This window comes from Nestor notabilis, unplaced genomic scaffold (assembly GCF_000696875.1).
Source record: "Nestor notabilis isolate BGI_N333 unplaced genomic scaffold, ASM69687v1 scaffold33445, whole genome shotgun sequence".
NCBI lineage: Eukaryota > Metazoa > Chordata > Aves > Psittaciformes > Psittacidae > Nestor > Nestor notabilis.
Genome location: NW_009930386.1, coordinates 1 through 12,389, shown reverse-complemented (window position 1 = coordinate 12,389; position 12,389 = coordinate 1). Strand labels below are relative to the sequence as shown.

Below are 12,389 nucleotides of genomic sequence, written 5' to 3'. Positions count from 1 at the left end.
GACTGGCGCCTACAGCCTGCCCTTGAGGAGCCGCCGTGGAGGGCGCGTGGGCGCGCTGGTAGCGTGCGCCGAGAAACGGGGCCGGGGAGCTGCTTCGGACACGCAGCGGGGTCGGGGTGCCCTGTGCACCGAGAGATGGGGTCTGGGGCGCCCTGTACACCAAGAAACGGGGTCGGGGGCATCCTGTGCACTGAGAAATGGGGCTGGGGGGTGTGCGGTGGGACATGAAGGACCCGGCGCACCTCAAAATGGGGCTGGCGTGCTGCTGCCTGACATGCACCGTGTAGTGGGAGCAAGGGGGCCTTACGCACCATGCAGTAGGACTGGGGTACTGCTGCTAGAGATATGCTTTCAGGTGTGCAAAACCTGGTGTGAGCAGGATGGGAGCGAGGGTGTTTGTGTGTCCCGGGGCTGCGCTGCAGCTCATGGGCTGCGTTGTCTCTGAAGCTAGGGAGGCATGGACAGGAGGATGTAGGGTGCGGCTGGACCACTGAGGAGAGCCCAGAACAGCTCCACACAGCACAGCTGACCCCAGAGCCAGAGGGCACTAGCTGGGACTACCACTGTAGCCAGTGTGGAAGGATCTGGGCAAGAGCCTTGTTGCTGCTCTGCAGAGCCCTTTGATTCCTGGCCCACACTGGCTCTGGAAGCTCTAAGGAACAATTACCAGCCCTTGTCAGAGCAGGAAAGCGGTGGGATATTTCCCATTCCAGCAAAGAAGGCTTTTAGGTATTGATTAACCCTGTTCTGTCAAGCACGGCCCCTCACTGCCTTGTGAGACAAATACTCTCAGCCCCTGCTGCTTCTGCAGCAGGCTCTTCTCCCTGGGTATGGAAGAGCAGCTGTCTAGAACATGTGGGTTTTGCCCCTAGAACTGTAGCAGGCCTGTGAGAGGTGTGTAAGACCACTGGCAATAGCTTTGCTTTTCTCAAGCTTGTTACACAGCAATCTAAATATTAGCAGGTTGATTCGAGGTCACCTAAAAGGGATGCAGACCATCCCTTTTGTACATAAAGAACCTCTGTGCACAGCCCCCGTTGTTCCCAAAGAGTGGCTCCTTATCCCTGGACAGGGAATGCCAGGCAGTGATTAGTAGTTTCTGTGTTCTTATCTTCAGCATCTTTGCTGCTGTGTGCTGGGAATAGTCTTTCTGAAATCAGGATGGAGGTGAAGAGGTTCTGACCAAACGATTAAAGGCTCCCTTGACACACAGATGCTAATGAAGGTGATGACTCACTTGCTGCTCTGATGTATCACCAGACAGCTATTTTAAATGCTTTTCCTCGTGGAAAGCTTACCACAGCTCACTGGGACAATGAATTTTTAGGCTTGAAAGGACCTTAGGAGCGAGCCAGCAGGCTGTTGGCTTTGTTCTTCTGTAAATATTTGCTTTAGCTGTGGTATCCAGAGAGTCGTCTTTGGCCCCTTTCTGCCCTGCTCTGGCTTGCAGAACTGCTGCAGGCCTCTTGCCCATGGAAACCTTCACTGGGCTTCTAAACACTTACTTAGAGGAAAGCTTGCTCTCTGGGTTTGGCTTGAGTCTGTAAGCATGCTCTTGGGTCTCTGCAGCTCAGGCCATAAGTTCCACATACATTTTTGAAGGATGTTAACTGATTTTTGCAGTTCCTGGCACATTTTCCTGCCCTCTCTGTCCCATCTGTCATACTGTGCTTGCAGCTGGGCATTAATCTGGCTCGGAAGACAAGCCAGATTGTCAAGTACAGAAAGTACTTGAATATCAGCTCTCATCAGTATCTAAACTCTGACTTGGGCCACCTCTGTTCAGGTCCTGTAGCTGGAGAATGTTGCATTCTTTGCCCTATGCCTGGGATCCCTCAGGTAGTTTAACACCAGTTTAAACTTCCCTCTGGTTAGTTTTCCACACTGGAATATCTCCAGCCTGGCAGAGAAGATGTGCAGTTTATAACATTGACCTTTATTCAAGACTAGTGCTGTTTTAATTGCTCAAACTAAAATATAACACAGTGGTAACATAGGGGTAGCACTGTGTCAGGACTTGTTGGATCCCTAGTAGATCCCTTTTCCCAAACCCCTGTCTGGAAAGCCTTGTCTCTGTGATCTTCTGGGTATCCTGATGTGTGTGGACATCTCAGCCTGGGCTTTCTTCCCCTGTCTCCTTGAAAGCTCACCTCCCTGGTAACAGCAGAGGAGTCTTTCTTTGGCCTTCACCTGAAAACCTCCAGGCTGAGAAGGGGAAAATCAAGTCCTAAACCTACCCTTCGCTGCCTTAAGCTGATGGAAAGACCAGCTCAGAACATAAGTACTTAACTCAGGAGTGCTGCAGCTTAGGTAAATGCCCATAGGATAAGCATTAGTTGCAGCAGTAGATTAGAGCCCAGTGACCTGCTTAAGTTTTTGCTGGATTGGGATCTGAATACCCCAAACACTGTAAGCTGCTTGGTGGCAAGCCTAGCAGAAAGAAGGTGCTGTCCCACCTCCATAGCAGCAGCAGTTTGAAATGGATGGCCAGCCTCCTGCATCCCTCAATACCAAAATAATCCTAGATCAGGTAAACTGCAGAGGGATGTGTTCCTGTGCAGTGTGTTTTTCTTCCCTCACCTCTCCCTTGCTAGGAAGGTGTTGGGAGAGGTTTTCCAAACCTGCTGCCTGGACCTGCAGTAGGATTTTGCCCCATGTGCTGCTCAGGTTGGCTCTCCAGGCTGCTCCCTCCCTGCTGGCTGCAGCCCATCTTCGTCTCTGAGGGGTGTTGTTGGCATGACTGACTCTTCCTCCTTTCTAAGTTGATCCTGTACTTTACTGCAGAGGTAATTAGGACTTGTTAGTGGTTTAGAAATGCTAAGTACATCTTCCATTTTTAAACTAAGCATAGTGGCTCTGCCTTGTACGTGTTTGCTGCTCTTTTTTCCTGTCAAGAGGAGAAATGGAGGCTTTTAATTTGAAATATTGTACTAATGGAAGAGCAGCTATGTCTGAAGAGGACAAATGATGTTTGAAGCTCCATGAGATGCGATCTACATATATGACAGTGCGAAGTATATTTATGTAGTGAATAGTTAGCTTGGGCGATTCCAGAGGAGGCCATGGAGATGCTGCGAAGGCTGGAGCACCTCTGCTTGGAGACAGGCTGAGAGAGCTGGGCTTGTTCAGCCTGGAGAAGAGAAGGCTTCTTAAGGGGAGACCTTAGAGCAGCTTCAGTACCTAAAGGGGCTGCAAAAAGCCAGAGAGGGACTTCTGACAAGGGCCTGTAGGGACACAACAAGGGGAAACGGCTTTAACCTGACAGAGGGGAGACTGAGATGAGATATTGGGAGGAAGTTCTTCCCTGTGAGGGTGCTGAGTCACTGGCACGCTGAGTCACTGGCACAGTCTGCCCAGAGAAGCTGTGGCTGCCCCATCCCTGGCAGTGTTCAAGGCCAGGTTGGACAGGGCTTGGAGCAACCTGGTCTAGTGGAAGGTGTCCCTGCCCATGACAGGGGGTTGGAACTGGGTGAGCTTTAAGGTCCTTTCCAACCCAAACCACTCTGTGATTCTGTGAACAAACCAGGTCTAAATGGACCCAAATTTGGAATAGATTAGAGGGAGAAAATGATTTTGTGAGTTCTGCTGTGATCACATTAGCACTTCCTTAGCCCACCTGGCCCTACTACCCAGATGGCTTCAGGCTGCCTGCCTTGCCTGGGGCAGGATCCAGTCCCAGGACTGCATTCCCTTGTTGAAAAGATTGTTATCTTCGGGTGAGGTGGCCTCCTCCAGGCTGCAGAGCTTTGTGAAGCTGATATGTGGAGCCATCTGGCTATGTGGTTTTCCTTCAGCAATCAAGACTGTGCAGAGGACAGTCCCAGAGGAGATAAACCCAGTCTACCTTGTGCTGTGTGCTCTGTGCCCTACTGAGCTGAGGCATCTGGGTAGGTCGGGATGTCACAGGATGTGGGGTTATTGTCTTTAGTAATCCTGCCTTCAGGAGGGAGTTGTCTGCCAGGCAGGTTACAAACCACCACACTGCTTCTCGTGCACTGTCAACAAGTCTGCAAGGTCTGGACATGGGACTTTGGCTGTGGCCAAAGAGAGAATAACAAGTTTCTTTTTATAGCATGGTCTGGTCTGCCCTTGACATTAAGATAGCCTCTCCATCTTCAGGATGTCCTGCCAACAGGGCAGAGGCAAGTGGGTTGTAGAGCAGCTGCTGGAGAGTGGGGCACAAAGCTCCTCCTTGGCAGCAGCAGAGGGGGCCTTCGCATCGAGCTGTCGTTTGTCACACCGGGAAGAAAGTGTGCTCTGATTGCTAGCATTTGACAGAGTTTGTAGGGCAGGGAAGGGAAATGTCTCCATTAGCTCAGGTGATGTTGCAGGAAGAGCAGGTTAGTCTTCATGCACAAGAGGCCTTCCAGGAGTTTGGAAGAGGCCCTGTATTGATGGGAAGGCTTCTGTTTCCTGGGGCCTTCCTGATGTCAGGACATGAGGCAAGCGGGGCCATGTCTACATGTTAATGACTTGCAGGGAGTCAGTTAATCTTCAGCCACAATGAACTGAAGCTCTTTGCCCATTCTGTCATGTAAAATGCAGTGCCAGATCATGGAGCATAAAGGATTGGTTCTTTTTCCCCTTGGATATTTCTCTTAGCACTTCTTGTTCCTCTTCCAGGGGTTTAAAGCCAAGATTTCCCTTGAGGTTTTCCCTCTAGCCATGTTGATGCACATCCCTGGCCAGATCTCAAGCCTTTCTTTCCCTTCAGCTCATGGTGGTCCCATGTGGAGATGGGTCCCCCTGACCCTATCCTGGGGGTGACAGAAGCTTTCAAGCGTGACACCAACTCCAAGAAGATGAACCTGGGAGTGGGGGCATACCGGGATGACAGCGGGAAGCCGTACGTCCTGAACTGTGTTCGCAAGGTGAGCCTGCTGCTGCAGCAGGACAGGGCCAGACCCAGGTGTTAGCCACCCAGGGGTGTCAGGGAGGGGGAAGGCCTCTGAGTAAGGGTTGCCTGTTGGTCCTTAGAATAAGCTTTGTCTCTAACAGAGCAGGACAGTGTTCCTGGATGTCTTCCTTAGCTGTCCTAATGCTTTTGAGATACAACAAAGCTGTTAAGTAGGAGGGGATAAACCAGGGAATGCATGTCCTGTTCCCATGCAGGTGAATCTGATTTGTTGCTGACTTCCATGAGCCCTCCAACCCAGCTGTCCTCTGAACGTCAATGTTTCTTCAATAGGCTGGTGTTCCCTGGGCCAGCCCCCATGGGAGGAAAATGCTGACACTGTCTCCTTTGTGGATCAGTCTTTGAAATTCTGCTGAGTCATTGTTAACAGTTTCTCCATAAGCCAGGCTAAACCTCCAGCCGAGGGAGCTGGATGTGGACACTGCCCTTGAGGGGCTTACGGAGCCTTTCAGGGCTGTCAGCGTAGAAGGGAGGATGTGTTGTCCATGTCTCTCATCACTGTTGGGTTTAAAGCCATCTGTTGCCCTTGCTCTCCCCATGTCAACACGTACTGCAGCTGGGTCACAACCAGGGAACCTGAGTTGTGGCACAGGAAAGGTTTTCTGGTGGCGTGTGAATGCTGCCAGGGCCTGTCCCGCTACTCTGGGAGCAAGATAGGGTACCCAGAGTGCTCCAGATGTCTCTGTTGCTTTATTTTTCCTGAGCATTGCTCCTTGTCTGTTGTTCATGCCTCCACTTTATCATACTGTGTTAGATAGGGACTTGGACTGGTTTCCGAACAGTCAGGGGTCGTCTTCCTGCAGGACAATTCCTTCTTGGGCAGAGAAACACATATCCTTGTACAGCAGTGTTGAGTTGTTATGGGCTTGAAGTGATCCTCTTCTCTGGTGTTGGGTTTCTGGGCTCTGCTATACTGACAGTGGCACCCACTGAGGGCTCTGGTGGCCACTGGGCACCATGCCCCATGGTAAAAGGGTTTAATCTGGAATGCTTACTGGTGCCCTGTGCTTGGAACCAGCCCTGATCTCTGGAGGGAAGCTCCTGTAGAACAACCTTAGCCCCTTTTGAGCTAGCAGATAGGATTTTCAGCTGTCCACCATCTTCTCCATCGTGATACCTTCCTTGCTGACTCTGTGTCCTCCTTCCCAGGCAGAGGCCATGATAGCATCCAAGAAGATGGACAAAGAGTACTTGCCCATTGTGGGGCTGGCAGATTTCACCCGGGCATCCGCAGAACTGGCTCTGGGTGAAAACAGTGAGGCTTTCAAGAGCGGACGGGTAAGGAGCAGGATGGGAAGCAGGGGGTGGGCAGCGCTGTCTGGTGTATGGGTGGTAGGTGGGTACCTAGCAAATGTGGAAGAACTGGCAGGCTACTCATGCCTCTGAGTTGCAGGCTGGCTAGGCCCATGGATAAGTGCTTCCTCTGAAAGCTGAGGTGGGAAACAGCCCTTTCCAGGGAGGGAATTTGACCTTGTCCCAGCTCCCTGCCTTGCAACTGGAGTTGCTGACTCCTGTGGTCCCCTCTAGCCCCTGTAATCATACCATGGCTGCTCAGACTCGGGTATTTGTTTATTTCTTTGCAGTATGTCACTGTGCAGGGTATTTCTGGGACTGGATCTCTGCGAATTGGAGCCAACTTTTTGGTGAGTCCCTGGTTGGTGTGGGAGGGAAAGGACATATTTTTGACCAGAGCTGAATCTTTGGGGTTTTCTGACAGTTTGAATCTTTGTTTGAAACCTATTTAAACACTTTATGTCTTTCTCTTAATCAGCAACGGTTCTTCAAGTCTAGCCGTGATGTGTATCTACCCAAACCGTCCTGGGGCAATCACACGCCTATTTTCCGTGATGCTGGCCTGCAGCTGCAGGCTTACCGCTACTATGAGCCCGAGACGTGCAGCCTTGACTTCTCTGGAGCTATGGATGACATTTCTGTGAGTTTACTTTCATGCCTGGAAGTAGGGACGAGATGTGGGAAGATGGATGATCTTCTTGCTTTAGCCTAAGTATGATATGCGAAGGCCCTAAATCAAGGCTAGAAGCCCTGCAGAGCTCACAGAGGCTGTCTGGGGCAAGACTCTCATCTTGGCTGCTGAGGAGAGTGCTCAGATGTCATTAGTAATTCATGCTCTCCAATATCTTCCTTAGAAAATTCCAGAGAAAAGCATCATCCTCTTGCATGCTTGTGCTCACAACCCCACTGGGGTGGATCCTCAACAGGAGCAATGGAAGGAGATAGCGGCTGTGGTGAAGGTGAGCACTACAGCATTCCATGGGTACTGTGCTGTTCCTGGGAACACCATCTCTGGGATCTCATGGTCTTTGCTGTGCTAAAGGTTATTCCCTTTCCTGAAGCCAGGATAGGTGCCATGTTCCTGTACTAAAGACAGGAGCCAGACAAATGCACCCATACAGTTTCTAGCTGATCTCAAACTTTCTGCTGGCACCTTCCTAGGTAGGGAGACCTGAAAGGAGAGCAGCAGGGTTGAACGAGTGAGCTGTGATAGCTGGAGAGGTGCTCCCAGTGCTGGTGTATTTAACCTGTTGCAAGACCTTTCACATGCCTGGTATCCTGTCACAACCTTCATCTGAAAACAGATGGGGCAGGTTCTACCTTCATCATTCTTCTCCTCCCTGCTGCTCCCCCAAGCTGTAGTCAATGAAATTTGGCTTGGGTATGCCTGGCCTTAGTAGCAGCCTGAGAACTGGTCAATATCAAAGTGGCCTCTGTGGCCTACAGATGGCTGCAGGGCTCCTGATATAGGGACAGTGTGGCTGGGTTATCTGCCTGGAGGCAATGGAAGGGCTGCCACCTGCCTAAGGAGTTCCCAGCTAGTTTTCCTGGAAACTGATAATACAGGAGACACTGAAATGGAGTAACTTATTACTGCTGAATCTGCTTCTGCCTCCTGGGCGAGACTACACATCCCATAAATGCACCAGGAGGGTCTTTACCTGCTGTTGTGATGAGTGGTGGGTAGCTGTGGGTTTTGGGCTGCCTTCCTTGTGGCAAACAAAGGGGAATGGCTCTCCTTCTGCAGAACAGTTGCAATGAGCAGGCTGCTGCCTGCATGGCTCTTTTCAGCCTGCTGCCCTGCTCCCTGGAGGGGTGTTCAGATCCTCTGATGCTCTCTCCCCTCTTTGCTGGCAGAAACGAAACCTCCTTGTGTACTTTGACATGGCCTACCAAGGGTTTGCCAGTGGGGACATCAACAGGGATGCCTGGGCTGTGCGGTACTTCATCGACCAGGGCATCAACGTCCTCATATCTCAGTCGTATGCCAAGAACATGGGGCTGTATGGTGAGTAAGGCAGGTGGCATGGAGATGGCTTCATCTAGGCTGCCTCTGGGGTTTAGCAGCCACTGTCTTTCTGCTGCCCATATTTATGCTGCAGTAGTGATCAGGGCACAGGAGATCACCTGCTGGGAGCTGGTGGAGGCCCTGCTGGAGAAAAAGTGCTCTGCTAAAGCTGTGTGGCACTTGGATAAGTCCTACCCCAGCCCTGGGTATCCAAGGGCTGAGGCTGGGACCTGATCACCCTCTTTCAGGAGAGCGTGCAGGTGCCTTCACGGTGATCTGCAGCAATGCAGAGGAAGCCAAGAGGGTTGAGTCACAGCTGAAGATCCTCATCCGTCCCATGTACTCCAACCCACCCCTGAATGGAGCTCGCATCGCCTCCATCATACTCAACATCCCTGACATACGGAAGGAGTGGTAAGATGGAACCCTTAATGCTCACAGCAGCAAGATGTGAGGTCTGTGTGGCAGTCCTGTGCTGTGCTTACTCCCTGCTGCTGTCCTGGGCAGCTCTAAGCTTCAGGGGTACGATCAGAACCAGGGATCCAGTCAGAACCTTTCCTCTGGAGACATCACTGCGTGTGTCTTGGCATCAGCTGGGATTGGTCCTGCCTGACACAAACAGGTTTCCCTTGTGTTGCCAAGACAGAAAACACTGTAAAAGATGGGATGAAGCTCCCTTAGGATTAAGACCTGCAACAGCTGCCTGTCCAAGAAAGGAGTGGAAAGGACTGAGGCATTGTATCCATGTAGTATGTCTCACACAGGGGAAGTGGAAGCCTAAGCCCCCTGGGAACAAGACCCAGGAATGTAACCTTCAAGCCCTAAGCCTGCTTCCTGGCATCATTCCCTTGGTGTCAGTCCCTGTGGGCAGTTGGCCTGGCAGAACAAAGGCTGGCAATGTGCTGTGGCCTTGCTGGCAGCAGGGTTCCTTTGGCAGGCTGATGCTTGTGCTGATCCAGGGATAAGCAGAGGCGTCTCCTAGCTGTGCTGCCTTGGAGCAGGGAGTGTCTGCTTGCCCTGGAGGTATCCCTGCACTCTTTATCTGTCTGCAGATATTATTTTATCTGGGTTTGGGCAGTGCTGCCATCAGGCCTTCTACTGACCTGTAGCTTTCAAAAGTAAGAAATGCCTATACTTTAGTGTCCCGCAGCTATGGAGTAAATAAATAGCAGTCATCTTTAGGTGACTGAAGGAAGCAGCTCCCCAGCTGTAGCTACAGGCTCACACTCCTTGGTCTTGGCTCATCTGCATCCCTGAATGAGGCCTCTCCAGGTGAAGAGAGCTGATTCCCTGTAGTTGGTAGTGGGGAAGCAGTATGGTTGCATCCCAGCACTGCTCTGAGCAGTTCCTGGGTTGGCTTTGCAGGCTGACGGAGGTGAAGGGCATGGCTGACCGGATCATCAGCATGCGAACTCAGCTGGTGTCCAACCTCAAGAAAGAGGGATCCTCCCACAACTGGCAGCATATCACTGACCAGATCGGCATGTTCTGCTTCACGGGGCTGAAGCCTGAGCAGGTAAACACAATTCCTGTGGGCTCAAGGTGTCGTTTGCAGTCCTGTCAGTAAGATCTTGACTATAGATGCCAGATTGAGCCCTGTTAAGCAGTTTTTCCTCCAGGAGGAGCATCCTCCAAGCCCTTGGCACTGGAATGTCATGGAGACCCAGGTCTTGCTCTGTTCCCTAATGTGCTTGTGGAGGTTTAAAGCAAACATAGCCTGCTTATCTGTCAAAGGAAGCAGTCACTTGGTGACACTCTTTAAGGTGACCTTAAAGGTCAGCTCAAGTGAGGTGAATATCCTGGCTGAATATCTGCAGCATTTATATGTTGCCCAAAAGCTGAGCAGCATCTCTCCTGGTTTACGAGGCATGATGCTGGCTCCATGGTAGAGTCATAGAATCACAGAATGGTTTGGGTTGGAAGGGACCTTCAAAGGTCATTTAGTCCAATCCCTGTGCAGTGAGCAGGGACATCTTCAACTAGATCAGGTTGCGCAGAACCACATCCAGTCTAGTCTTGAATGTCTCCAGGGATGGTGCATCCACCACCTCTCTGGGCAACCATAGTAGCTCCAGGTAGGAGGATGCCATGTTTGCTGGCACCCAGGCTGAGCTCAGTTCTGGCAAGCTTTGTGAGCTTGCCCTCTGTTGACAAGAGTGGGAGTTGGCTTGTGGTTTGACCTGTGCTCTTTCACGCCAGGTGGAGCGCCTGATCAAGGAGTTCTCCATCTATATGACGAAGGATGGGCGAATCTCTGTGGCAGGAGTTACGTCGAGCAACGTAGGGTACCTGGCTCATGCCATCCATCAAGTCACAAAGTAAAGACAGGTGTGTGCCCTGGAGCTGGTGGCTTTCCCTTCCCCATCAGTTGAATATGGGGAGGGAAAGGAAAGAAGCAGAATATTTCCAAGCACAGCACTCGGCGCCGCTGCTGAATGTATCTTGTAGATAAGTTGTTGTAGAAGCCTAGTCAAAACCACCCTGCAGTGTGGAGCAGGGACGTCGTTGCTGGCTCCCACTCATCACAGCCTTTCTCCCCTGCTATCCATCAGCCCCAGCACTCTCACAAGCTGGAGGAAGCACCAGCTTCACACTGCCATCCTACCAGCAGAGGCACCAGAGGCTCCCTCATGCACGGTTCTCCAGGAAAAGGCTTCGTGAGGCAGCAGGAGGGGATATGAGGGGCTGAGTGGAAGGGCTGCTCAGATGTGCTCCTCCGACCTCCTTACAGTCCCTGCTGCCAGCAGGCTCCATCCTCCTGCATCCCCCTTCATCCTTGTCCGGGGCTGGGCAGCGCCAAAGCTCTGAGGACTGCTCGTTACCAAAATGCAGTCAGTCGCTGTTTTGCTCTTTCCATCTGGGAATCAGGTGTAACTCACAGGGGCATTGGTGTGTGGGGCAGAGCAGCATCCCTCCTCTAAACCTGCCCAGTTCTGACTTCAGTCACGTACCCTGAGGTGAAACACTTGCTCACCCTTTCCTCCCAGTAAGAACCTTCTCTGAAAGCCACTGTCAGTCTCTGCGTCTCTCATCCCAGCCCTGGCAGCCCTCCCTGCAGAGCAGAGGCCTTTGGTGGGCACCAAAGCCATGAACCGAGGGGTCTATCTTCCTGGTGGGGTGTCCCTCTCCTCTGCTTTGATTGTGCAAACTGCTGGTGACACCAGAAAACGGGAGGGAAAGATAGGAAGGTCTGAGAGCTGACAACTTGAAAACCATGCTGTCTGTCTAAGCTAAGTGTCCCTCAGGCCTGGTGCCTGGACTCTTTAAGATTTTTAATCCAAATAAACTGGTGCATGGCTGTGTTGAGCTGGGGACTTCATCCTGTTACTGCACAGTGGGATCCTGTCCCTGCCACACGTGACATGTTCCCTCTCGGGGGGCGTGCCAGTGCAGAGGATCTGATCTGACCAATGAAAAATGTATCTTCTGAGGATCCCACACAGGGGGAGGGCAGTTCCCATGTGTGCTCCAAGAGCACCAGGTGAGTGGGCTGTGAGTGCCCCGGGTGGGAGCTGGTGTCACAGAGCTGAAGTTGAAGTCTACAGGGTTGCATGTAGGTGTTTTGTGAGTTCCCAAAGGCAGATAGCCCTGTGCTCAGCCACTGGAGCACAATGGAGTTTCTCATTCATCCCGAGGTGAACCCTGGGGGAATAAACTCTGAGTCTGCCTGAGATTTCTCTATCCACTAGCACGTTTCCCCTTTGCATCAGCGCCTTGTGGCTGCCCCATCCCTGGCAGTGTTCAAGGCCAGCTGGGACGGGGTTTTGGAGCAACCTTGCTCTAGTGGAAGGTGTTCCTGCCCATGGCAGGGGATTAGAACTGAATGCGCTATAAGGCCTTGTCCCATCCAAACCATTCCTTAGAATGACAGCATGATTCAGCAGAGCAGTCCTCATTCTTGCCCAGAGCCGCTGCATTCTCCTCGGAGCCGTGCTGAGAGGAGCTGCTCCCACATCCCGAGGAGGGCCGGAGCCTCCTGTTTCTCCCCAGTAGGACAATTTGACGATGGATTACACAGCCCCGAGCTGTCTGCTTGCTCCGATTCGTGCAATAAACTGCTTTCCGTGCCGCTGCCGTGGCTGATGCTGTTCATTTTGATATTGGCTCCGGTGCTGCGGCCTCCCAGCGTTGCACCGAACCCTTGAACCTCGCTCATGGCCGGAACACCGCAGC

The 12,389-nt window shown here is 51.9% G+C and overlaps 1 protein-coding gene across 1 annotated transcript; it reads left to right on the top strand.

Moving 5' to 3' along the window:
* The first annotated feature begins 4,717 nt into the window (after nt 1-4,717).
* Nucleotides 4,718-10,880, top strand: GOT2 (glutamic-oxaloacetic transaminase 2, mitochondrial). The gene is made up of 9 exons (XM_010015367.1): nt 4,718-4,871; nt 6,065-6,193; nt 6,499-6,558; nt 6,687-6,848; nt 7,063-7,167; nt 8,066-8,216; nt 8,465-8,630; nt 9,582-9,732; nt 10,416-10,880. The coding sequence occupies exons 1-9, from the start codon at nt 4,737-4,739 to the stop codon at nt 10,536-10,538; spliced, it is 1,182 nt and encodes a 393-aa protein (XP_010013669.1). The 5' UTR covers nt 4,718-4,736; the 3' UTR covers nt 10,539-10,880.
* The last annotated feature ends 1,509 nt before the right edge of the window (nt 10,881-12,389 follow it).